Source organism: Pleuronectes platessa, chromosome 2 (genome assembly GCF_947347685.1).
Source record: "Pleuronectes platessa chromosome 2, fPlePla1.1, whole genome shotgun sequence".
Taxonomy (NCBI): domain Eukaryota; kingdom Metazoa; phylum Chordata; class Actinopteri; order Pleuronectiformes; family Pleuronectidae; genus Pleuronectes; species Pleuronectes platessa.
The window spans coordinates 1,240,471-1,263,237 of NC_070627.1; the positions used below are offsets into that span (position 1 = coordinate 1,240,471).

Sequence of the window (22,767 nt, forward strand, 5' to 3'; positions counted from 1 at the left end):
TTTGTTAGGCGCCAAATCATAACACACATTATCTTCATTATTTAAGTTGAATTGATTGTCAGTCCACGTTAACTGTGAAACAAGCTGCTTGTTAAACATCCAGGACTCGAACAGATTGAATTAGGCCTCAAAGTAAAAACAGAAGGTTTACAGGAATCACACGTAACTGTCCAGGTATGTGACTACATCCTCTTTACTTTGTCCCACATTCTATCAATCATCTGACTCCTGACCCCTGACCTCCACCTCAGGGTCGTGACCCCGAGGTGGAGGTCATACTCCACCTCTGAGACGTTTGTCTGTCCCCTGATGTTAAACAGCTGAGTTCTGTTTCTTCATGGTGAACAGTAGCTGTGTTTGACTCGTGACAGAAAAGCCGACTCCACTTTCTTGTATTGAGGGAAAAGTTTCAGTTTTGTGAACAAACTCTTTTGAAATCAGCCATTTTCTGGTGGTTAGATTTCACGGTGTGTAACTCGACCGGTGCCAGTGAGCACATGTTCCCTCTGCAGGCTGTTACACCTCCGTCAGCCGTGACTCCGTCCGACAGTCAAGCTCCAACTAACCACCTTCAACAGGAAGAATAACTGGTGCCAAGTCTGACGACTGTTTTCTGATCAGCTGGCCGGGACCACAACCTTTTCTATGTATCTGCTGCACAGATGTTTATCAGCTGTTTGACCAAAATATCTCAAAAAAGTATTTAACCAACTGCTGGGTCATTAAGTCTGAACATTCATGGTCTCCAGAGGAACGAATCCTGCTTCCTTGGAGGTCCAGTGTGAGAGGATCATTGGAAGAAATTGATCTAGTGATGTTTTAACTAGTGTCCCATCTAAATTGTATGAATTGTTCTTTACCCTAGAATGGACTTTTGTATATAAATACTTTACATTTATATACTTTATATTTAAATACTTTATATTTAAATACTTTATATTTACATCAGGAGCGGGTCCTCTCTACGGAGGCAGCCATGTTTTTACAGTAGCCCAGACTGGACAAACTTAACCTTTTGTGTTTCTTTGACAACTGAAGCTATCACATGTTCTCTGTCATGTTTGGAGGGGGGGAGGGTGAGGGGTGTTCAGCTGCAACATGACACTTCACCACTAGATGTCACTAAATCCTACAAACTGGACCTTTAATGATGTTCTACCTTTTTCATTATCTGCACCACCTGCAGTTAGACATTTTCTTCAAACTGCTGAAATATCTCAATATTTACAAGACAGATCAGGGTGACGTGTAATCCTGCTTGTTCTCCACTAGCGCCACCATCTGGACAAAGTTTTAGTTCATGCAACACTATCAGGATCCGCCTTCTTCTGAGCAACGGTCCCCCTGGACCACAAATGAGGCCCCACTTCACCTGCTGAGCAGTGGGGCCTCATGTGTGTGGGGGGGGGGGGGGGAGGGGGGGGGGGGGGGGGCAGGTACATGAGGAGGTGTGAGTTTCAAACATTGTGTAGTTTCTCTGTAAAAATGTGATTGACAGTCTGAATTCACACTGAGGTGAAATCCATCAGTTCTGTGGTTCAGAGGTTAGAAACAGACGAGAGAGACAGGATGGAGAGGGAGGAGGGGGGAGTCAGAGAGACAGGATGATGAGGGAGGAGGGGGGAGTCAGAGAGACAGGATGATGAGGGAGGAGGGGGGAGTCAGAGAGACAGGATGGAGTCAGTGTGTGTCAGTTAGAGAGGAGGTAGAGGGTGTGAGCAGTGAGACAGGTGAAGCGGCTGCAGTCTCTCCTGCAGGAGACAGTGGGACCGGATGGACTCAGTGAGACAGGTGGTGGTGGGGGTGAGACAGTGAGCAGTTTGAGTGACAGCTGGAGTCCAGACTCAGATGAAGACACAGAACTTGTTGTTAGCTGAAGATCAGAACCAGATGTGGACTCTGCTACTGTTTCACTGAGAGAACGACAGTTTGACTGAGTGTCTGTCCACCTGTCTCACCCTCTCACTTCCTGTCTGTCCGCCTGTCTCACCCTCTCACTTCCTGTCTGTCTGCCTGTCTCACCCTCTCACTTCCTGTCTGTCCGCCTGTCTCACCCTCTGACTTCCTGTGTGCCACACACACTTCCTGCTGTACCCACCTGGGGTCCGTCACTCAAACACTGACACTGTGGCTTAGAGCCAACAGACCTCAGATCAGTGTCTACGTTCATCTGCCAGGCGTCGCAGCAGCACTGCCACCTACTGACCACACTGTGCAGCACACCCACCTCAGACCAGTTCACAGTTAATTCCTCTTAACAAAACTCTTGACAATGAAATGGAAACACAGTGAGTGTCAGACAGACCCACAGACACAACACCACAGACCAGTCTAATGTCTGTCTGTCTCTCTGTCTGTCTGTCTCTCCTTCTCTGTCTGTCTGTCTGTCTCTCTCTCTCTCTCTCTCTCTCTCTCTGAGCAGCTCTGAGCTTCTGAGCTTCACCTCCAGTCAACCAGTGTGAACCCAATGCATTTCTCTCTCTCTCTCTCTCTCTCTCTCTCTCTCTCTCTCTCTCTCTCTCTCTCTCTCTCTGTTTTAATCAACTCTTGTTTTCTGAAATGAAATCTTTGTTTCATCGTCTCACTTCATCCAAAAGCAGAATTACACATAAATACTAAAATCTTAAAAACAAAAAGCTTTTCTAACACTGCAGCTGTAACCAATGTGTTTGTCCATTTCTATTGATCAGTTTTTCATCATTTCTCATTTAAAAAAGTTCATTTATACCAAACTTAAAGCTTCTGAGCTTAAAAATCTCATCTAAAAATCTTTTCTGTGTCAGTTACACCTGATGATTATTTCCTCCAATGACCAATTCATTATTTAATCTCTACACATGAGAGAATATTGAAAACGCTGAGGCAGATGTGACAGATGTTTTATAATCGAAGTCCTTTTACAATCAGATCAAACAAAGAGAAGCAGAAGATCTTCAGAGTTCAGCAGCTGAAACTACAGATTGATGAATTACCTCAGCTCCTCAGTTCTAATTCAGATTATTATTATCTTCTGCTCTTCAATTAAAGGTGGTTTAAGTGACGCATTAACTATTGAATTAATTTTATTTTAACAGGTTTAAAATCTCTTATCTCAGACACTCCGATGCTCCAGGCCGGATGTCCCCCAGCGGACCCCGCGCTCCTGTTCCCCGCCCCTGGGGCCCCGGACCCGGTCATCCCGCTCACTCACCTGGGGCCGCTGCTGGCCGGACGCGACGCACCGAGGACCGGGAGCGGCTGGGACAGGTGAGACGATCAGTCCTCCGACACTTAAAGTCCAGATGTCCCGGGTCGGGAAGCTGAGATCAGGGCTCGACTCGAACTTATCCCAAACTTCTTCAGACGCGTGAGGAATGAGCCGTGGAGACGCGTTCAGGGCGCGGGGTGTCTGTGACCTGTCCTCGGCTTGACTCTGTGGAATGAGCCGGTGGAGGGATGGAGGGCAGCTATTAAAATACCAGGAGGAGGAAAGTATTTGTGGAGGCAGAGAGAGACCCCTCCCCCTCGCTCCCCCGGCCCCAGCCTCTGAAACCTGAGGACAGGTCCGGTGGAGCCCGGTGGCTTTCTAAGGTTTTGAAAACTCTGAATTTCTGAATTTCAAGGCAACTAATTTAAACGTTGGAGCCAAATCCGTCTCATAACTTAAAAATATAATCTACAACAATAGAGCATTATCTTGTATCTTTCATGCAGTGGCGGATCTAAGATTTATCTCAATCAGGGGCCATTGGGTGGCCACCATTTACACAGAGGGGCCAATTATAAGTCCAGGATGAACCATACCAGACTACATCCTTCTTTACTCTTAGTTGTGAACAGACACAAACCAGTGGATATATTGTGAAAATAGTTTGTTGTTCAAGCAAATTGTCATATTTATTGTTCGTAGACTAGTTTGTTTAGAAAAAACAACTTCAGGGGCCAATCAGGTTTCAGCTGGGCCCAGTGTGAAGGTGAGGTGAAGACCTGCTGCTGCACGACGAGCTCCTCACCGGCTCCTCACCTGCTCCTCACCTGCTCCTCACCGGCTCCTCACCGGCTCCTCACCTGCTCCTCAACGGCTCCTCACCTGCTCCTCACCGGCTCCTCACCGGCTCCTCACCTGCTCCTCACCTTCTCCTCAACGGCTCCTCACCTGCTCCTCACCGGCTCCTCACCGGCTCCTCACCTGCTCCTCACCGGCTCCTCACCTGCTCCTCACCTTCTCCTCAACGGCTCCTCACCTGCTCCTCACCGGCTCCTCACCGGCTCCTCACCTGCTCCTCACCGGCTCCTCACCTGCTCCTCACCGGCTCCTCACCGGCTCCTCACCTGCTCCTCAACGGCTCCTCACCTGCTCCTCACCTGCTCCTCAACGGCTCCTCACCTGCTCCTCACCTGCTCCTCACCTGCTCCTCACCGGCTCCTCACCTGCTCCTCAACGGCTCCTCACCGGCTCCTCAACGGCTCCTCAACGGCTCCTCACCTGCTCCTCAACGAGCTCCTCACCTGCTCCTCACCGGCTCCTCACCTGCTCCTCACCGGCTCCTCACCGGCTCCTCAACGAGCTCCTCACCTGCTCCTCACCGGCTCCTCACCTGCTCCTCAACGGCTCCTCACCTGCTCCTCACCGGCTCCTCACCTGCTCCTCACCTGCTCCTCACCGGCTCCTCACCTGCTCCTCACCGGCTCCTCAACGGCTCCTCAACGAGCTCCTCACCTGCTCCTCACCGGCTCCTCACCGGCTCCTCACCGGCTCCTCTACGGCTCCTCACCGGCTCCCTCAGAGTGAAGCAGTTGTCATGAATGAACTGTTGTTGTGAATGAATCAGTTGTTGTCGTTGTGTCTTGCTGATACAAAGCTCTGGTTGGCAGTTCAATCATATTTAAAACAATTCAACTCTTCCCTTCTAATGGATCCTAAGAACACACATGACGAGTGTGAAGCTGATGAGATGATGAGATGATGAGATGATCGGTTCTGGAGAAACGTGAGACACAGATAGAGTTTCTGGAACAAAGTCCAAACAAACAAACACACTCACGTCTGAATACAACAAATCTGTCTCTTCAACAGAGAGAGGACGGTGATGTCCCAGGTTGTGGATGTATCATGTGACCTTGTTGTGTCAGGGGACAGCAGGTCTCCGGTGGACGGAGGTCTCTAACGACTCGTCCTCACAGCGTGTCTCTCGATGAAGTTGTGTTGCGCTGACGGACCTCACAATGATTGTAGTCATTACAACTTTTCAACCTCGGGACGAGAGGACAAAGTTTCCCTGGAGGTGAGAGTGAATTCCTCCCCCCCCCCCCCCCCCCCCTCTTCAGGCTGTTCTGTGTCCTCCGTGTGAAATACCAGAGGCTCTGAGCTCCTGACACACTGACCTTTGACCTTTGGAGAGGGGAAGGTCTAATTTAGACTCCATGGTGGCACCCTGGTGACTGACCACACACACACACACACACACACACACCAGTGAAGTGTGACCCTGAACTCTGAACTGTGGAGAGGGGAGCAGGGGGTCAGAAGGACCCCCCCCCCCCCCCCATGTACATGACCACTCACTCTCCAGTGTCCTCCTCTGAGGACATGTACCAGGAATCTGCATTGAGGACGGAGATGATGTAAAACCAGAGGGACTTTAATTACAAAGTGGTTTAACACGAACTTAAAGTTTAAGTTTAACGTTAAAGCACCGGTTTGGTATAAAAGTAACTTTAAATCTCCAGTGGAACAGACGTCAGATGTTTGATTCCTCACATGAACGTGTGACCATGAATTGGTGCAGATCCAGGAATCTTCTCTCACGTTCTTCACTTCCATTGACACGTCGACTTGTTTCTTCAAGTCTCCATCTTGAGTCACACGCTCGAGTCCTTTCTGCTGTCGTTTCTTTTTGTCACCGCCCGTCACCACTGCATGTTTGCTGCCCTCCTCCTCCTCCGCTCCGGGTCAACAGTCTTCATTATGAGGAGCATTCCAGGCTCCGGGCCCCGGGGCTGTAGCTCAGGGTCCGGCCCCTCATTACACCGCCGCTGCAGAGGGAGAACACAGCTGATGTGACAGCTGACGTGGTTAGAGGAGCTCCACGGGGCCGCTCAGTGGTTCACCGGCTGCTCAGCGATCACGTGACCTCTAATCACACACGGGTTCTAATCATTAATCGCTCACTGAGGAATTAATGAGCAGGTTTCCCACTTTGAGGCCTAGAGACACACACAGGAGGAAATATCATAATGTTTTGTCAGTTTGAAACCAGTGTTTCTTTTATTTGATGGAAGCACTTTGGTCCTGTTTTCCTGTCGCATGACAAGTAACGTAAATACAGGTCAAATGTATATATGGGAATTATTTAATTTTTTTAAGGCAAAGAGTAAAAACCTTCATGTTGATGCTTTTAGAATTGAAGATAAACAAACTCCTGTGAAATGTTCCTGAATATGATATTTGATCCATTAAATATTAGCAGCAAGGAGTCAACCGTGACCTTTGACCTTTATCCACTGAAATCCAGTCAGTTCATTCTTGAGCTGGTTCTTTGTGAGTCACGGTTTTCTCGTCCAATCAGGAGGCCGGACCCGGGGTTTCACGGCTGCCAGTCGGTGGGAGCAGCGAGGGAACCGGGACGAGACGCCCACGCTGACCAGAGCGTGGTCATCCTGCACGCCAAGGTGGCTCAGAAGTCCTACGGCAACGAGAAGAGGTGACGACAACTCACTTACATTAACACAACCGCAGCTAACTTTAAAAAAAAAGTACAACTCTGGCTACGTTCACACAAAAGTTCAGGTTCACGAGAAACTTTTGAATTGAACAGGTTCTTCTGTCCTCCGCCCTGCGTGTACATCCGGGGTCGTGGATGGAAGGTCATGCAGGATCATCTGAAAGGTGAGGAAACCAACATGTTAGATTAAAACATCAGATTCAGCTCTGTCCTTATCCTTCTTTATTTGTCCTCTGTTCCTCCCTCCTCTTTCTCATCCTCTTCATCCCTCTGCTGTCATGTCTTCTTCCCTCCTCTCTCTCATCCTCTTCATCCCTCTGCTGTCATGTCTTCTTCCCTCCTCTCTCTCATCCTCTTCATCCCTCTGCTGTCATGTCTTCCTCCCTCCTCTCTCTCATCCTCTTCATCCCTCTGCTGTCATGTCTTCTTCCCTCCTCTTTCTCATCCTCTTCATCCCTCTGCTGTCATGTCTTCCTCCCTCCTCTCTCTCATCCTCTTCATCCCTCTGCTGTCATGTCTTTCTCCCTCCTCTCTCTCATCCTCTTCATCCCTCTGCTGTCATGTCTTCCTCCCTCCTCTTTCTCATCCTCTTCCTCCCTCTGCTGTCATGTCTTCTTCCCTCCTCTTTCTCATCCTCTTCCTCCCTCTGCTGTCATGTCTTCTTCCCTCCTCTCTCTCATCCTCTTCATCCCTCTGCTGTCATGTCTTCCTCCCTCCTCTCTCTCATCCTCTTCATCCCTCTGCTGTCATGTCTTCCTCCCTCCTCTCTCTCATCCTCTTCATCCCTCTGCTGTCATGTCTTCTTCCCTGCTCTCTCTCATCCTCTTCATCCCTCTGCTCTCATGTCTTCTTCCCTCCTCTTTCTCATCCTCTTCATCCCTCTGCTGTCATGTCTTCCTCCCTCCTCTCTCTCATCCTCTTCCTCCCTCTGCTGTCCTGTTTTCTTCCCTCCTCTCTCTCATCCTCTTCATCCCTCTGCTGTCATGTCTTCCTCCCTTCTCTCTCTCATCCTCTTCATCCCTCTGCTGTCATGTCTTCTTCCCTCCTCTCTCTCATCCTCTTCCTCCCTCTGCTGTCATGTCTTCTTCCCTCCTCTCTCTCATCCTCTTCATCCCTCTGCTGTCATGTCTTCTTCACTCCTCTCTCTCATCCTCTTCATCCCTCTGCTGTCCTGTCTTCTTCCCTCCTCTCTCTCATCCTCTTCATCCCTCTGCTGTCATGTCTTCCTCCCTCCTCTTTCTCATCCTCTTCATCCCTCTGCTGTCATGTCTTCTTCCCTCCTCTCTCTCATCCTCTTCATCCCTCTGCTGTCATGTCTTCTTCCCTCCTCTTTCTCATCCTCTTCATCCCTCTGCTGTTATGTCTTCTTCCCTCCTCTCTCTCATCCTCTTCATCCCTCTGCTGTCATGTCTTCTTCCCTCCTCTCTCTCATCCTCTTCATCCCTCTGCTGTCATGTCTTCTTCCCTCCTCTTTCTCATCCTCTTCATCCCTCTGCTGTTATGTCTTCTTCCCTCCTCTCTCTCATCCTCTTCATCCCATTGCTGTTATGTCTTGCTCCCTCCTCTTTCTCATCCTCTTCCTCCCTCTGCTGTCATGTCTTCCTCCCTCCTCTCTCTCATCCTCTTCATCCCTCTGCTGTCATGTCTTCCTCCCTCCTCTCTCTCATCCTCTTCATCCCTCTGCTGTCATGTCTTCTTCCCTCCTCTCTCTCCTTCTCCTGCAGCTGCTGGTTATGGAGACTCTGTGTATCGGATGTGTGGTTACATGTGTCTCGACAACTCCAGCCAGTCTCAGGCCGACACTTTCAAACTGGTCTTCGATGAGCAGCCAGACTCCACGGTTAGAGAGTGTGTGTGTGTGTGTGTGTGTGTGTGTGTGTGTGTGTGTGTTCTGTGTGTGTGTGTCTGTGTGAGTGTGTTTTTGTCACCAGTTCTCTGGAGGTTTAAACCTTTGTAAAAGATAAATTCTCCTTCAGCCACAGGAGATAAATGACATGTGATGAAGTTGTATTTTATTTAATTTTAATTGTGGTTAAAGATCAATATTTACATGATTTAAGGTGAAAAGTTGCATCGTGTTGCTTTAACGACCAAACATCATAAACACCCGTCATGCTAAAGTCTGTTGAGCAGTTTCTTCACCACATGACTTCAAACTTCCTCTTGTTTTGTGTAAACACGAAGGATCAACACATATTCTTACATCCAGATCAACAGATATTCAAAACAATATCTTTCTAAATCTATCAAGAAGATCTGAGATGCACTGGAGCTTCATGGCTTTGCTTGATGCTGGGACCAGCAGCAGTGGGTGAGTGGCTGATGGGATCTGAAGACCTGGAGGGACAGACAGCTCGGTGTGATCGTCCACTCGAGACAATCACCTCCTTCACAGCAGACACCACTGTTGACTCAACAAACAGTGGTGTCTGCTCCTGTAAACACATTGTTTGTCTCTCGCTGACGTCCTCACTGAGACAGAAGAGACTTCCTGTTTCTCTGTCCCTCCATCAGAGTCCCTCCAACTCACCAGGACACAACTAACACAGTGACAGGAACAATATTCACACATATACGTCCACACCGATGTGTTACGTTTTAAAATGCTTCACTTCTGTTGTGCTTTTCAGAAACTGAGACTTAAGTAAACGATGACTCAGACGTTCTGATTGGTTCGCATTAGTCACATGACTCGACTACCAGCGGTGAACACAAAGCGTTACTAAGGCTTCCCGTCAGTAACGCTTCCTGTCAGTAACACTTCATGTCAGTAACACTTCCTCTCAGTTACGCTTCCTGTCAGTGACGCTTCCTGTCAGTGACGCTTCCCGTCAGTTACACTTCATGTCAGTAACACTTCATGTCAGTTACGCTTCCTGTCAGTGACGCTTCCTGTCAGTGACGCTTCCCGTCAGTTACACTTCATGTCAGTAACACTTCATGTCAGTAACACTTCCTCTCAGTTACGCTTCCTGTCAGTGACGCTTCCCGTCAGTAACGCTTCCTCTCAGTAACGCTTCCCGTCAGTAACGCTTCCTCTCAGTAACGCTTCCTGTCAGTAACGCTTCCTCTCAGTAACGCTTCCTGTCAGTAACGCTTCCTCTCAGTAACGCTTCCCGTCAGTAACGCTTCCTCTCAGTAACGCTTCCTGTCAGTAACGCTTCCTGTCAGTAACGCTTCCTCTCAGTAACGCTTCCCGTCAGTAACGCTTCCTCTCAGTAACGCTTCCTGTCAGTAACGCTTCCTCTCAGTAACGCTTCCTCTCAGTAACGCTTCCCGTCAGTAACGCTTCCTCTCAGTAACGCTTCCCGTCAGTAACGCTTCCTCTCAGTAACGCTTCCTGTCAGTAACGCTTCCTCTCAGTAACGCTTCCTGTCAGTAACGCTTCCTCTCAGTAACGCTTCCCGTCAGTAACGCTTCCTCTCAGTAACGCTTCCCGTCAGTAACGCTTCCTCTCAGTAACGCTTCCCGTCAGTAACGCTTCCTCTCAGTTACGCTTCCCGTCAGTAACGCTTCCTCTCAGTAACGCTTCCCGTCAGTAACGCTTCCTCTCAGTAACGCTTCCTGTCAGTAACACTTCATGTCAGTAACACTTCCTCTCAGTTACGCTTCCTGTCAGTGACGCTTCCTCTCAGTAACGCTTCCTGTCAGTAACACTTCCTCTCAGTAACGCTTCCTGTCAGTAACACTTCATGTCAGTAACACTTCCTGTCAGTAACACTTCATGTCAGTAACACTTCCTCTCAGTAACGCTTCCTCTCAGTAACGCTTCCTCTCAGTAACGCTTCCTGTCAGTAACACTTCATGTCAGTAACACTTCCTCTCAGTAACGCTTCCTCTCAGTAACGCTTCCTGTCAGTAACACTTCATGTCAGTGACGCTTCCCGTCAGTAACGCTTCCTCGCAGTAACGCTTCCCGTCAGTAACGCTTCCTCTCAGTAACGCTTCCCGTCAGTAACGCTTCCTCTCAGTAACGCTTCCTGTCAGTAACACTTCATGTCAGTAACACTTCCTCTCAGTAACGCTTCCTCTCAGTAACGCTTCCTGTCAGTAACACTTCATGTCAGTAACACTTCCTCTCAGTTACGCTTCCTGTCAGTGACGCTTCCCGTCAGTTACACTTCATGTCAGTAACACTTCCTCTCAGTTACGCTTCCTGTCAGTAACACTTCATGTCAGTAACACTTCCTGTCAGTAACACTTCATGTCAGTAACACTTCCTGTCAGTAACACTTCCTCTCAGTTACACTTCATGTCAGTAACACTTCCTCTCAGTTACGCTTCCTGTCAGTGACGCTTCCTGTCAGTGACGCTTCCCGTCAGTTACACTTCATGTCAGTAACACTTCATGTCAGTTACGCTTCCTGTCAGTGACGCTTCCTGTCAGTGACGCTTCCCGTCAGTTACACTTCATGTCAGTAACACTTCATGTCAGTAACACTTCCTCTCAGTTACGCTTCCTGTCAGTGACGCTTCCCGTCAGTTACACTTCCTCTCAGTAACGCTTCCCGTCAGTAACGCTTCCTCTCAGTAACGCTTCCCGTCAGTAACGCTTCCTCTCAGTAACGCTTCCTGTCAGTAACGCTTCCTCTCAGTAACGCTTCCTGTCAGTAACACTTCATGTCAGTAACACTTCCTCTCAGTTACGCTTCCTGTCAGTGACGCTTCCCGTCAGTTACACTTCCTGTCAGTAACACTTCATGTCAGTGACGCTTCCCGTCAGTAACGCTTCCTCTCAGTAACGCTTCCCGTCAGTAACGCTTCCTCTCAGTAACGCTTCCTGTCAGTAACGCTTCCTCTCAGTAACGCTTCCTCTCAGTAACGCTTCCTGTCAGTAACACTTCATGTCAGTGACGCTTCCCGTCAGTAACGCTTCCTCTCAGTAACGCTTCCTGTCAGTTACACTTCATGTCAGTAACACTTCATGTCAGTAACGCTTCCTGTCAGTAACGCTTCCTCTCAGTAACGCTTCCTCTCAGTAACGCTTCCCGTCAGTAACGCTTCCTCTCAGTAACGCTTCCTGTCAGTAACGCTTCCTCTCAGTAACGCTTCCCGTCAGTAACGCTTCCTCTCAGTAACGCTTCCTCTCAGTAACGCTTCCTCTCAGTAACGCTTCCTCTCAGTAACGCTTCCCGTCAGTAACGCTTCCTCTCAGTAACGCTTCCTCTCAGTTACGCTTCCTGTCAGTAACACTTCATGTCAGTAACACTTCATGTCAGTAACGCTTCCTCTCAGTTACGCTTCCTGTCAGTAACACTTCATGTCAGTAACACTTCCTCTCAGTTACGCTTCCTGTCAGTTACGCTTCCCGTCAGTAACGCTTCCTGTCAGTAACACTTCATGTCAGTAACACTTCCTCTCAGTTACGCTTCCTGTCAGTGACGCTTCCCGTCAGTTACACTTCATGTCAGTAACACTTCCTCTCAGTTACGCTTCCTGTCAGTAACACTTCATGTCAGTAACACTTCCTGTCAGTAACACTTCATGTCAGTAACACTTCCTGTCAGTAACACTTCCTCTCAGTTACACTTCATGTCAGTAACACTTCCTCTCAGTTACGCTTCCTGTCAGTTACACTTCCTGTCAGTAACACTTCCTCTCAGTAACACTTCCCGTCAGTAACACTTCCTCTCAGTTACACTTCATGTCAGTGACACTTCCTCTCAGTTACACTTCCTGTCAGTAACACTTCATGTCAGTAACACTTCCTGTCAGTTACGCTTCCTGTCAGTAACACTTCATGTCAGTAACACTTCCTCTCAGTTACACTTCATGTCAGTAACACTTCCTCTCAGTTACGCTTCCTGTCAGTTACACTTCCTGTCAGTAACACTTCCTCTCAGTAACACTTCCCGTCAGTAACACTTCCTCTCAGTTACACTTCATGTCAGTGACACTTCCTCTCAGTTACACTTCATGTCAGTGACACTTCCCGTCAGTGACACTTCCTGTCAGTTACACTTCACCTTCACTGTTCCTCCTTCAGAGGAACCAGCTGCAGAGGAGACAATCTACTTCCTGTTTACATCACATGACCAGAGGACGTGAGGTCATGTGACGTGTGTTTTTTGCAGGTGTGTTCGTGTGGATGCAGATTATTTCTGATACGGATCTAAAACACTTTTCAGTCTGTTGCAGAGTGAACGCAGCTAAAGATGGACGACAGAGCAAAGAAGCCACAACATCTGTATCGCCCCCTGGTGGCTGTCGGTCTGGACAGAGTGGAGACACGTTGTCCCTCTTCATTCACTGTCTCCTCTGTCTCTGCAGCAGATGTTTGCCTGCGCCAAGTCGCTGTTCATCTCTGATCAGGACAAGAGGAAACACTTCCGCCTCCTGCTGCGACTCTTCCTGGGCAACAGACAGGAAGTGGGTTCGTTCCAGAGCAGGCTGATCAAAGTGATCTCCAAGCCGTCCCAGAAGAGACAGTCCATGAAGAACGTGGACCGTGAGTCACGTCTTCTTCTTCTTCTCCACGTTTCATTCCTCCACAGACAGCAGGCGTTAGGTTCTCAGGCTGTTTCAAGGTTCTTCATATTTGACTCAGACAAGAGCAGAGTTTGTGTTTCACTTAGTATGAACACAGCAGCAGGTTGTTGGGTCCGACTCGTTCAAACAGGAACATGTGAGGAACATCCAGGAGAGGGGCGGAGCCTGTAGAGCAGCAGGAGGCGGAGCCTGTAGAGCAGCAGGAGGCGGGACATGACGTGTAAACTCTGCTGTGGAAAGATCAGTGTTGTTGTTTACAGCTCATCCACACCGGCCTCATCACCAGAAGATCTGGAATCTCCTTGTGTTTCCAAGTTGACGTCTTCTTCATAGACTTGAACATCTGATAGTAAAACAGCTTCAATGAGTTGATCTTTGAAAACTTCTTGTTGTTCAAAAACTTCTTTTTTATTCTGTTTCTGTGAAAAAACATCTTTCCGTGGTTTTAAACTTCCTGCTCAGACAGAGACTGATCCAGGTTCAGTTAATGATTGATAGCCGGTAGTGTCAGGTCACTGAAGGTCACAGGGTCAAAACCAACACACACACTCACACACACTCACACGCACACTCTAAAAAGAGGCATCATCTTGACAGCTGACACTGCCGATCATGTGACGTCCGATTCCTCAGGTTTCTGTGAGAGAACGAATCCTTATCGGGCTTTGAACCTGTGTGAGTGTCAAATATTACAAATGCCGCCAATGAAAAGCTCAAATGAAGAGCTTGTACTGTGTTGTACAGTGTGTGAGTGTGTGTTCAGAATCAGTGTGGGTCTCACTCTGTCTTTGTGTGTGTTTCAGTGTGTATCTCCTCGTGCTCCAGAGTTGCTTTGTTCAACCGCCTGCGCTCTCAGACGGTCAGCACTCGTTACCTCTCAGTGGACAGAGGAGCTTTTGTAGCCAGCGCCAGACAGTGGACAGCCTTCACCATCACCATGGGTAAATCTGAGTGTGTGTGTGAGTGTGTGTTCGCACACTGACTGATGCCTTGTGTACTGTAAAGGTCACATTGTGGTCACTGTGTGAGTTTAAATCAAAAACAGAGGCTCAGAGGAGAATCCAGAAATCCACCTCCTCTAGGTGTGACCGGGCCGGACGCTCTATGGGACGTTAATACCAGTGGCGCCGCCGGGATCATATGTTACAGTATGAGAAGGAACTTAGACTGTACGTGCACACACACATCTACTCAGCATGAACATGAGCACGAAATATAGACTAGAATATAGAATATCAGTCTGGTTCCCTCCAGTATCAGACTGGTTTTCCTCCAGTATCAGACTGGTTTTCCTCCAGTATCAGTCTGGTTCCCTCCAGTATCAGACTGGTTTTCCTCCAGTATCAGACTGGTTCCCTCCAGTATCAGACTGGTTTTCGTTCAGTATCAGTCTGGTTCCCTCCAGTATCAGACTGGTTTTCCTCCAGTATCAGTCTGGTTCCCTCCAGTCACCAGACGTCTCCTCACCAGTCGGCCACCCTGCATTAATACAGTCAGTGTGAGAGCGAGTTATTCACCAGTGTTTCCCTCACACTCGTCTGGAAAGACGCTCCAAAGATCTGCTGGGAGGTTATTTATTTAACACAGTGCACGGACCTCCCACCAGCAAAACCTTAACCTCAGTCCTTCACCCCAACACACACACACACACACACACAGACACACACACACACACACACACACACATGAAGGCACTCAAAAGATGAGTCTGTGTTGCAGTGAAAGTTAAATATAGTATCCGTTAATGTACAGTTCATATGAATATTCATGTGTGGGTTTTTGCATGTGCGTGTGTGTGCGTGTGTGTGTCTCTGTGTATGTGTGTGTGTGTCTGTGTGTGTAGTGGAGGACCAAAGTGCTGACCAAGGGGACTTTGTGCTGAGCGAAGGCTTCATCTGTTACGGCGCTGTGGTCCAGTTAGTGTGCACGGAGTCTGGAGTAGCACTGCCCCCAATGGTAACACACACACACACACACACACACAAACACACACACTCATGTGTACTGACCAAATAAAGATGGATGACATGACAGCTCCCAAAAGAGAAGCCAAAGCCCCCTGGTGGCTGGTCATTAACCCTCTCTCCGTGTTAGCAGATGGGACATGAACCAAACTAAGAAGTCAAAGTAGACGTTAAAGAAATGTTCATCTGGTTCTCCTGTGAGAGAGAGAGAGAGAGAGAGAGAGAGAGAGAGAGAGAGGAGAAGCTGATCATATCATGTTTAAATGTTTGAACCACAGATTGTCGCTGTGCAATCAGCTCCTGATTATCACGTGTGTCTCACAGATGTGTGTCTCACAGATGTGTGTGTGCACGTGTCTCATTATCTGCTGATCCCTGACATTCTGAGATGTTCCTCCCATCATGCACTTTGAGTTAAACTGAGAAGAAGCGCTGAGCAGACTCTTCTCAGCGCCTCTAAACTGCTGTGATAACAACCTGAGCCCCGGCCCGGTGCTGGAAGCTGCTCCCTGCACCTCTGGATGTTTTTACACTGGAGGCCTGTCGCTGCTTGTTTGAAGACGGGAGCGTGGAGAGCAGCTTGGTTGTGGTCGACCTTCAGGGACTGAGGAGGTGAAGGCAGACGTACAGATGAAAACGTTCAGCTGCATCAGCAGCCGTGAAGAGAACAAAGTGCTTAATGTTCTGTGTGCGCTGCGCCTTAGCGTGTGGTGTGAACGTTAGCGTGTGGTGTGAACGTTAGCGTGATGGAGCTCGAGGTCGGAAGATACCAGAGGATTTCCCCTGTGCAGCCATGATCAGACCCCTGCTGGACAGTTAGAGCTTTTCAAATCTCAGTCTGCAGTGAGAGAGCGTTGTGAGCTGGACGGTCTCAGCTCTGCTTCATCCGCCAAAAATGAGATGTAATCTAATCTAATCCAGCACTGTAGTCCAGATATGATCCTGACATGTTCCTCACATGTTCCTGACATGTTCCTCACATGTTCCTGACGTGTTCCTGACATGTTACTGACATGTTCCTCACATGTTCCTGACGTGTTCCTGACATGTTACTGACGTGTTCCTGACGTGTTCCTCACATGTTCCTGACATGTTACTGACATGTTCCTCACATGAACAAATGTCAGAGTCAGTGTCTCTGGAAATTTTCTGGATCTTCTCCTGCAGCCTCCTGGTAACATGTGTGTAACATGTCAGAGTGAGTCCATGTGAGGAACCAGCAGGACAATGTGTGGAAGCTTCCCAGTGAGCGAGTGGACGTGTTGATGAGGTTTCTAACACGTGACGTGAAACACGAAGAACACAAACATCTCAGGATGAAGAAGAGGAGCCGGACACGTAGAAGACGAAGACGTCCACTTAGAAACACGTTGTACACTGAACATGACCACATTTAAAGTGAATGAGCAGTGACTTAACAAAGATTTTTTAATGAGTCCATAAATGTGTTAATTAAATGTGTTTAAGCTGTAAATCATGTTATTGTTGTTTCTCTTCATCTTGTTGTTAAACGCCACCAGGTGATTCGTAAGGTCAACAAGCAGCAGGCCATCCTGGACGTGGACGAGCCGGTGTCTCAGCTCCACAAGTGTGCCTTCCAGTTCAGAGACGACCCTCAGGCCTTCCTGTGTCTCTCCAACGACAGCATCATCCAGCACCTGGTGAGATCATCTCCATCCTTCTCTGTGTTCAGTCCTCCTCCCTCCTTCATCTCTATCCTTCATCTCCCTCCTTCTCTGGCTTCAGTCCTCCTCCCTCCTTCATCTCCATCCTTCATCTCCCTCCTTCTCTGGCTTCAGTCCTCCTCCCTCCTTCATCTCCCTCCTTCTCTGGCTTCAGTCCTCCTCCCTCCTTCATCTCCATCCTTCTCTGGCTTCAGTCCTCCTCCCTCCTTCATCTCCATCCTTCATCTCCCTCCTTCTCTGGCTTCAGTCCTCCTCCCTCCTTCATCTCCCTCCTTCTCTGGCTTCAGTCCTCCTCCCTCCTTCATCTCTATCCTTCATCTCCCTCCTTCTCTGGCTTCAGTCCTCCTCCCTCCTTCATCTCCCTCCTTCTCTGGCTTCAGTCCTCCTCCCTCCTTCATCTCCATCCTTCTCTGGCTTCAGTCCTCCTCCCTCCTTCATCTCCATCCTTCTCTTGCTTCAGTCCTCCTCCCTCCTTCATCTCCCTCCTTCTCTGGCTTCAGTCCTCCTCCCTCCTTCATCTCTATCCTTCTCTGGCTTCAGTCCTCCTCCCTCCTTCATCTCTATCCTTCTCTGGCTTCAGTCCTCCTCCCTCCTTCATCTCCATCCTTCTCTGGCTTCAGTCCTCCTCCCTCCTTCATCTCCATCCTTCTCTGTGTTCAGTCCTCCTCCCTCCTTCATCTCTATCCTTCTCTGGCTTCAGTCCTCCTCCCTCCTTCATCTCTATCCTTCACTGGCTTCAGTCCTCCTCCCTCCTTCATCTCCATCCTTCTCTGGCTTCAGTCCTCCTCCCTCCTTCATCTCCATCCTTCTCTGTGTTCAGTCCTCCTCCCTCCTTCATCTCCATCCTTCTCTGGCTTCAGTCCTCCTCCCTCCTTCATCTCCATCCTTCTCTGGCTTCATTCCTCCTCCCTCCTTCATCTCCATCCTTCTCTGGCTTCACTCCTCCTCCCTCCTTCATCTCCCTCCTTCTCTGGCTTCAGTCCTCCTCCTTCCTTCATCTCCATCCTTCTCTGGCTTCAGTCCTCCTCCCTCCTTCATCTCTATCCTTCTCTGGCTTCAGTCCTCCTCCCTCCTTCATCTCCATCCTTCTCTGGCTTCAGTCCTCCTCCCTCCTTCATCTCCATCCTTCTCTGGCTTCATTCCTCCTCCCTCCTTCATCTCCATCCTTCTCTGGCTTCACTCCTCCTCCCTCCTTCATCTCCCTCCTTCTCTGGCTTCAGTCCTCCTCCTTCCTTCATCTCCATCCTTCTCTGGCTTCAGTCCTCCTCCCTCCTTCATCTCTATCCTTCTCTGGCTTCACTCCTCCTCCCTCCTTCATCTCCCTCCTTCTCTGGCTTCAGTCCTCCTCCTTCCTTCATCTCCATCCTTCTCTGGCTTCATTCCTCCTCCCTCCTTCATCTCCATCCTTCTCTGGCTTCAGTCCTCCTCCCTCCTTCATCTCCATCCGTCTCTGGCTTCAGTCCTCCTCCTTCCTTCATCTCCATCCTTCTCTGGCTTCAGTCCTCCTCCCTCCTTCATCTCTATCCTTCTCTGGCTTCAGTCCTCCTCCCTCCTTCATCTCCCTCCTTCTCCGTCTCCATCTCCCTTTTCAAATGTGTCCTCCGTCCCTTTGTCTGGCTCCAGGCTCCGTCCAGCACCAGGGACCCCAGCCGGGTGGTGCTGAACGACGGGTCCTGTTGGACCATCATCGGAGTGGAGATGGTGGAATTCACCTTTAACGAGGGTCTGTCCTGTGTCCAGACCCCAGTCAGTCCTTTTCCTGTCATCATAGGGCTGGAGGTGAGTCCGATCACACACGTACAAACACACACATACACACACACATGTACACAGACACACTCACAAACACACACGTACGTATTTTGCGTGTTTCCTGTTCCTCCAGGTGAATGGCGGAGGACACGTGGCCATGATGGAAATCCTCGGGGAAAACTTCAGCCCTCATCTCAAAGTCTGGTTTGGAAACAGTGAAGCTGAGACCATGTTCAAGTGAGTTCAGGAGAAAACAGAACAAGAGACATGAAGAGAATAGATCAGGTGGATTCTGATTCGATGGATTTATCTATATATGAAGTTATTTAATATTGACGAGTTAGAGTCATTTAATCATTTTTATTGATGGACAGTTTCCTGATCGTGTTTAACAACAGGTGGAACGTCGGGGGATGAATCCTTTATTTCTTTATTCTCCACATTTTATCAGAGTTATTCTTCAGATTTATCTTGTTAATAATGTTGTTGGTTTTCAGGTTTGTTTCAATCATTGTTAGTTTAATTCAGTTTCACACCAGTCGCTCTCCTGCAGCTTCACCACAGAGGATCCAGGTGTGAAGTGCAGCTGCTCATAAAATCTGCCCTAAATATGAATTCTGACTCTCACAGACTAAATGTTAGGGAACCAGGTTTGAACCCAAATTACATTTCATCTGCCCCAGATTCCAAAAGCAGTTATTTCGCTTCTTGTTGAGGAATTTCAATAAAACACAACAGATCCGTTTTAAATGAGAATAACTCAACGAGTGGAGAAACGGAAACAAACAAGCTCTTGAGTTTTGCTTCAATGATAAAATCGATGCATCTTCTTTATTCACTTTTCATGTCTTCATTCTGTTTCTAAGAGGTTTTTTTTGCTGACTAAAGGTAAAAAACTGTTCTCTCAACAAGTTCTAATATTCTAACCAGAGGTGTCAAAAGTATTCCCATTCATTACTCAAGTAGAAGTATAGATACTAGGGTTTAAAAATACTTCTCTAGAAGTTGAAGTATCAACTCAAGCTTTTTACCTAAGTAAAAGTGTAAAAGTACTGGTTTCAAAACTACTTAAAGAATAAAAGTAAAAGTAAGGGGAATTTTTTTGTGTAAATACATTAAAGTACCATTACTAACATTGATTCACACATTCAGGGATTTTGTTGAACCTGGCTTTTTACTGGTTTTGGTCCATTTTGAGAAACCAACCTGGACCTGATCCTGTAACTTACAGGCGGACTCAGCAAGAACTGACATTCAGGCGTCTCCTCACAGAATCTCACATCCAAACAGCTCCTCTGACGTCAGAACCCCCTCAGATGCCCCAGCTGAGGTGCTGAGGCTCCTGGCTCTCTGGCCTGAGGCTCCTGGCTCTCTGGCCTGAGGCTCCTGGCTCTCTGGCCTGAGGCTCCTGGCTCTCTGGCTCTCTAGTCGAGAGGCTCCTGGCTCTCTGGCTCTCTAGTCGAGAGGCTCCTGGCTCTCTGGCCTGAGGCTCCTGGCTCTCTGGCCTGAGGCTCCTGGCTCTCTGGCCTGAGGCTCCTGGCTCTCTGGCTCTCTAGTCGAGAGGCTCCTGGCTCTCTGGTGGATCCTCCTCCTGGCAGCAGCCGCTCGGCAGCGTGGAGCGGAGCCGTGTTTGTTTAACAGTCGACCACACTGAGCTGTTTGTACGAGAGGCTGCAGCCAATTAGAAACACGATCCCTCGCTGCCGTGCAAGAGGGACGTGTGTGAATGAAGCACCTCATGAGAGTGCGTTCAGAATATCTGCTGCTCGCTAGGACTTCATATCAGATGGTGTTTAGTCTGTCACGTAATCATATAATCATATAATCATCCACACATGGACAGGTTCCTGTGCAGGTTTCTCAGTGGTTTCTATATTTATTTTTTACTCTAGTTTGTTTTGAAAAGTGCTGAATAGAAGAAGTTTGCATGTTTTGTTTTCTTAATTTGAAACCTGCATTATCTCTTTTGCGACCACTTGGGGGCAGCACAGAAAGTCGTAAATGCAACAATACATATTATGGATCGTGTTGCATATTCAGATGCAGATAAAAGCAGCTTGGTCCCTCAGGCTTGTTTGTGATGAGTCTAGTTCCTGTGGTCTCTCTGTATTATCTCTGGGTTTGGTCTCCACCACCTCCTCATGGAGACGTCAGCCTCTCGAGCTGCAGCTTCCACAGCTTCTTACAGCTCTTTACAGCTTCTCCTGTGGAAACAGCTGCTGCAGCTGGAGAACGACACGACAGGAGGAATCACAACCGTAAATCTGAGCTGGGCCATAATTACTGACTTGATTTACAACTGGAGTTAACGCTGCATAGAACGAAGTTAACCTCAGACACATGTTGTGTTGCTGCAGGAAGAAGCAGAGGTTTGTGTTCCGTGATCTTTTTACCTCACATTGAAAATCTGTTGATAATATTCACATTTAAAACGTGATACTTTAAGTTTTATTTAAAGATCAAAGGGAATTTGATTGCATGTTTAGCTCAATTAGTCTTTTTCATATGAATTTAGATTTTCAGACATATTTAAAAACTTATATTAAAAGAAACTTCATATGTAGAATCAAAAATGATATCATAAACTGCAAATATAGATGGACTGCATGTCCCCACTTCAAAAATTAAAAAAATCTTACACTTGAAGTGTAAAGAACTTTTAGAAAAAAATGTAATGTGCACTTAGATTTTTTAGTTTGGTCCATGTCCCATCAGCTGACGTGGAGGGGGCGGGGGGGGGGGGGGGGACCTGTGCTGCTGCCGGCCACCAGGGGGCGCTCCAGCTGTTTAGGCTTCACTCGTGGGAGCCCCTGTTTGTCTTCAGTCATCAAAGTGTTTGTATGTGTACACGTTGTGATTCTGGATTCCCCCTCAGGACTCAGAGGATGAAGCTCTCACTTCTTCACTGTGACCCCTGACCTCACTCTTCTTCCTGCCTTGCTTCTCTGCAGGTCGCCCAAGTCTCTGCTGTGTGTCGTCCCTGACGTCTCTGTCTTCAGCGACGGGTGGCGCTCTCTGCGGCGCGTCCTCACCGTCCCTCTGTCCCTCATCCGATTGGACGGCCTGATTTATCGCACCTCTTTCAGTTTCACCTACACCCCCGAGCTCCAGCTGTCTTCGTCTGTCCGAGGAGGAGGAGGAGGAGGAGGAGGAGGGAGGAGAGACGGGGGCAGTGACGAGGGACAGGAGGACGATGTCCTGCTGGAGACCATCCACCAGGAGTTCACCAGAGCCAACTTCCACCTCTTCATGCAGAGTTGACCTGATGATCAGGTTCCGATCACAGACGGACATGAATACTTCATCTCAGATCAAAGCTTCACTCATCTTCCTCTTTGTCCTGTTCGAGTTTGAATCTGAGTATTTAACAAAATCCATGAGAATCATCAGTCGACACGACAAATATAGAATATATAAATATATGATCCAGAGATATCAGTTCAATCTAAATCATTCCATCAACTTATTGAGCTTATTCATAGATTCAGTTTGTAACTTTACTGCATTAAATGTTTATTTCAGACGTCGGACCTGAGTCGTGTCTGAACATTTTAAATGTGAAGCTGCTTTATTCAGAGTTTTCAAGTTTAACTGGTTAAATTTACAAACGTGATTTTCTCTGTTTCTCTTTTCCATCCAGACTAAAACTGTCTCAACCCCAAAAACTGTTTTCACATCCAGACTCGTGAGATATATGTTATGTTCAGCACATTCAAAAGGTATTTCCTGGTATTAAGCCAGAATGAGACTCGTGCTCAGAGTCTGTTTCGTGACATCACTGTGACCTTTGAACTCCAAACTCTCCTCAGTTCATCTTTGAGCTCAAGTGAACGTTTGCACCAAAGTTAAAGGAATTCTCAGATGTTGTTCCTGAGACGTCAGAAGAAGAAACAGGGACGAGGTTTTAACGATCGTTATCGAAGTCCCACTGGTCCAGGGTCAGTGTGAGAGGGGATGAAATGAACTGGGAGTGAGCTGGGACCGGACAGAAAGAAATCTGAACTAAAGACAGAGAGTGGGTGGAAGTGGAATTAATGAACTGAGAGTGTCGTGTTCATAGAGAAAGCAGCAGTGAAACAGTGTCTGCTTTCACATGGAAGCTGGTGTGTGTCTGTTTGTGTGTGTGTGTGTGTGTGTGTGTGTGTGTGTGTGTGCGTGTGTGCCTACATTACA

At 48.1% G+C, this 22,767-nt stretch overlaps 1 protein-coding gene across 1 annotated transcript; it reads left to right on the forward strand.

Annotated features, from left to right (window-relative positions):
- The first annotated feature begins 6,130 nt into the window (after window positions 1–6,130).
- On the forward strand, window positions 6,131–22,150 carry rbpjl (recombination signal binding protein for immunoglobulin kappa J region-like). The gene is made up of 10 exons (XM_053435561.1): window positions 6,131–6,683; window positions 6,798–6,868; window positions 8,429–8,544; window positions 12,975–13,152; window positions 13,997–14,134; window positions 15,037–15,149; window positions 16,678–16,818; window positions 18,466–18,621; window positions 18,728–18,831; window positions 21,546–22,150. The coding sequence occupies exons 1-10, from the start codon at window positions 6,409–6,411 to the stop codon at window positions 21,853–21,855; spliced, it is 1,602 nt and encodes a 533-aa protein (XP_053291536.1). The 5' UTR covers window positions 6,131–6,408; the 3' UTR covers window positions 21,856–22,150.
- Window positions 22,151–22,767: the final 617 nt, after the last annotated feature.

Excerpts from the sequence above, each read along its gene's own strand:
- rbpjl (XM_053435561.1), top strand. The coding sequence starts at position 6,409 with ATGTTCCTGAATATGATATTTGATCCATTAAATATTAGCAGCAAGGAG. Across the intron at positions 13,153-13,996 it reads GTCCATGAAGAACGTGGACC|TGTGTATCTCCTCGTGCTCC; the intron begins GTGAGTCACGTC and ends TGTGTGTTTCAG. Across the intron at positions 16,819-18,465 it reads ACAGCATCATCCAGCACCTG|GCTCCGTCCAGCACCAGGGA; the intron begins GTGAGATCATCT and ends GTCTGGCTCCAG.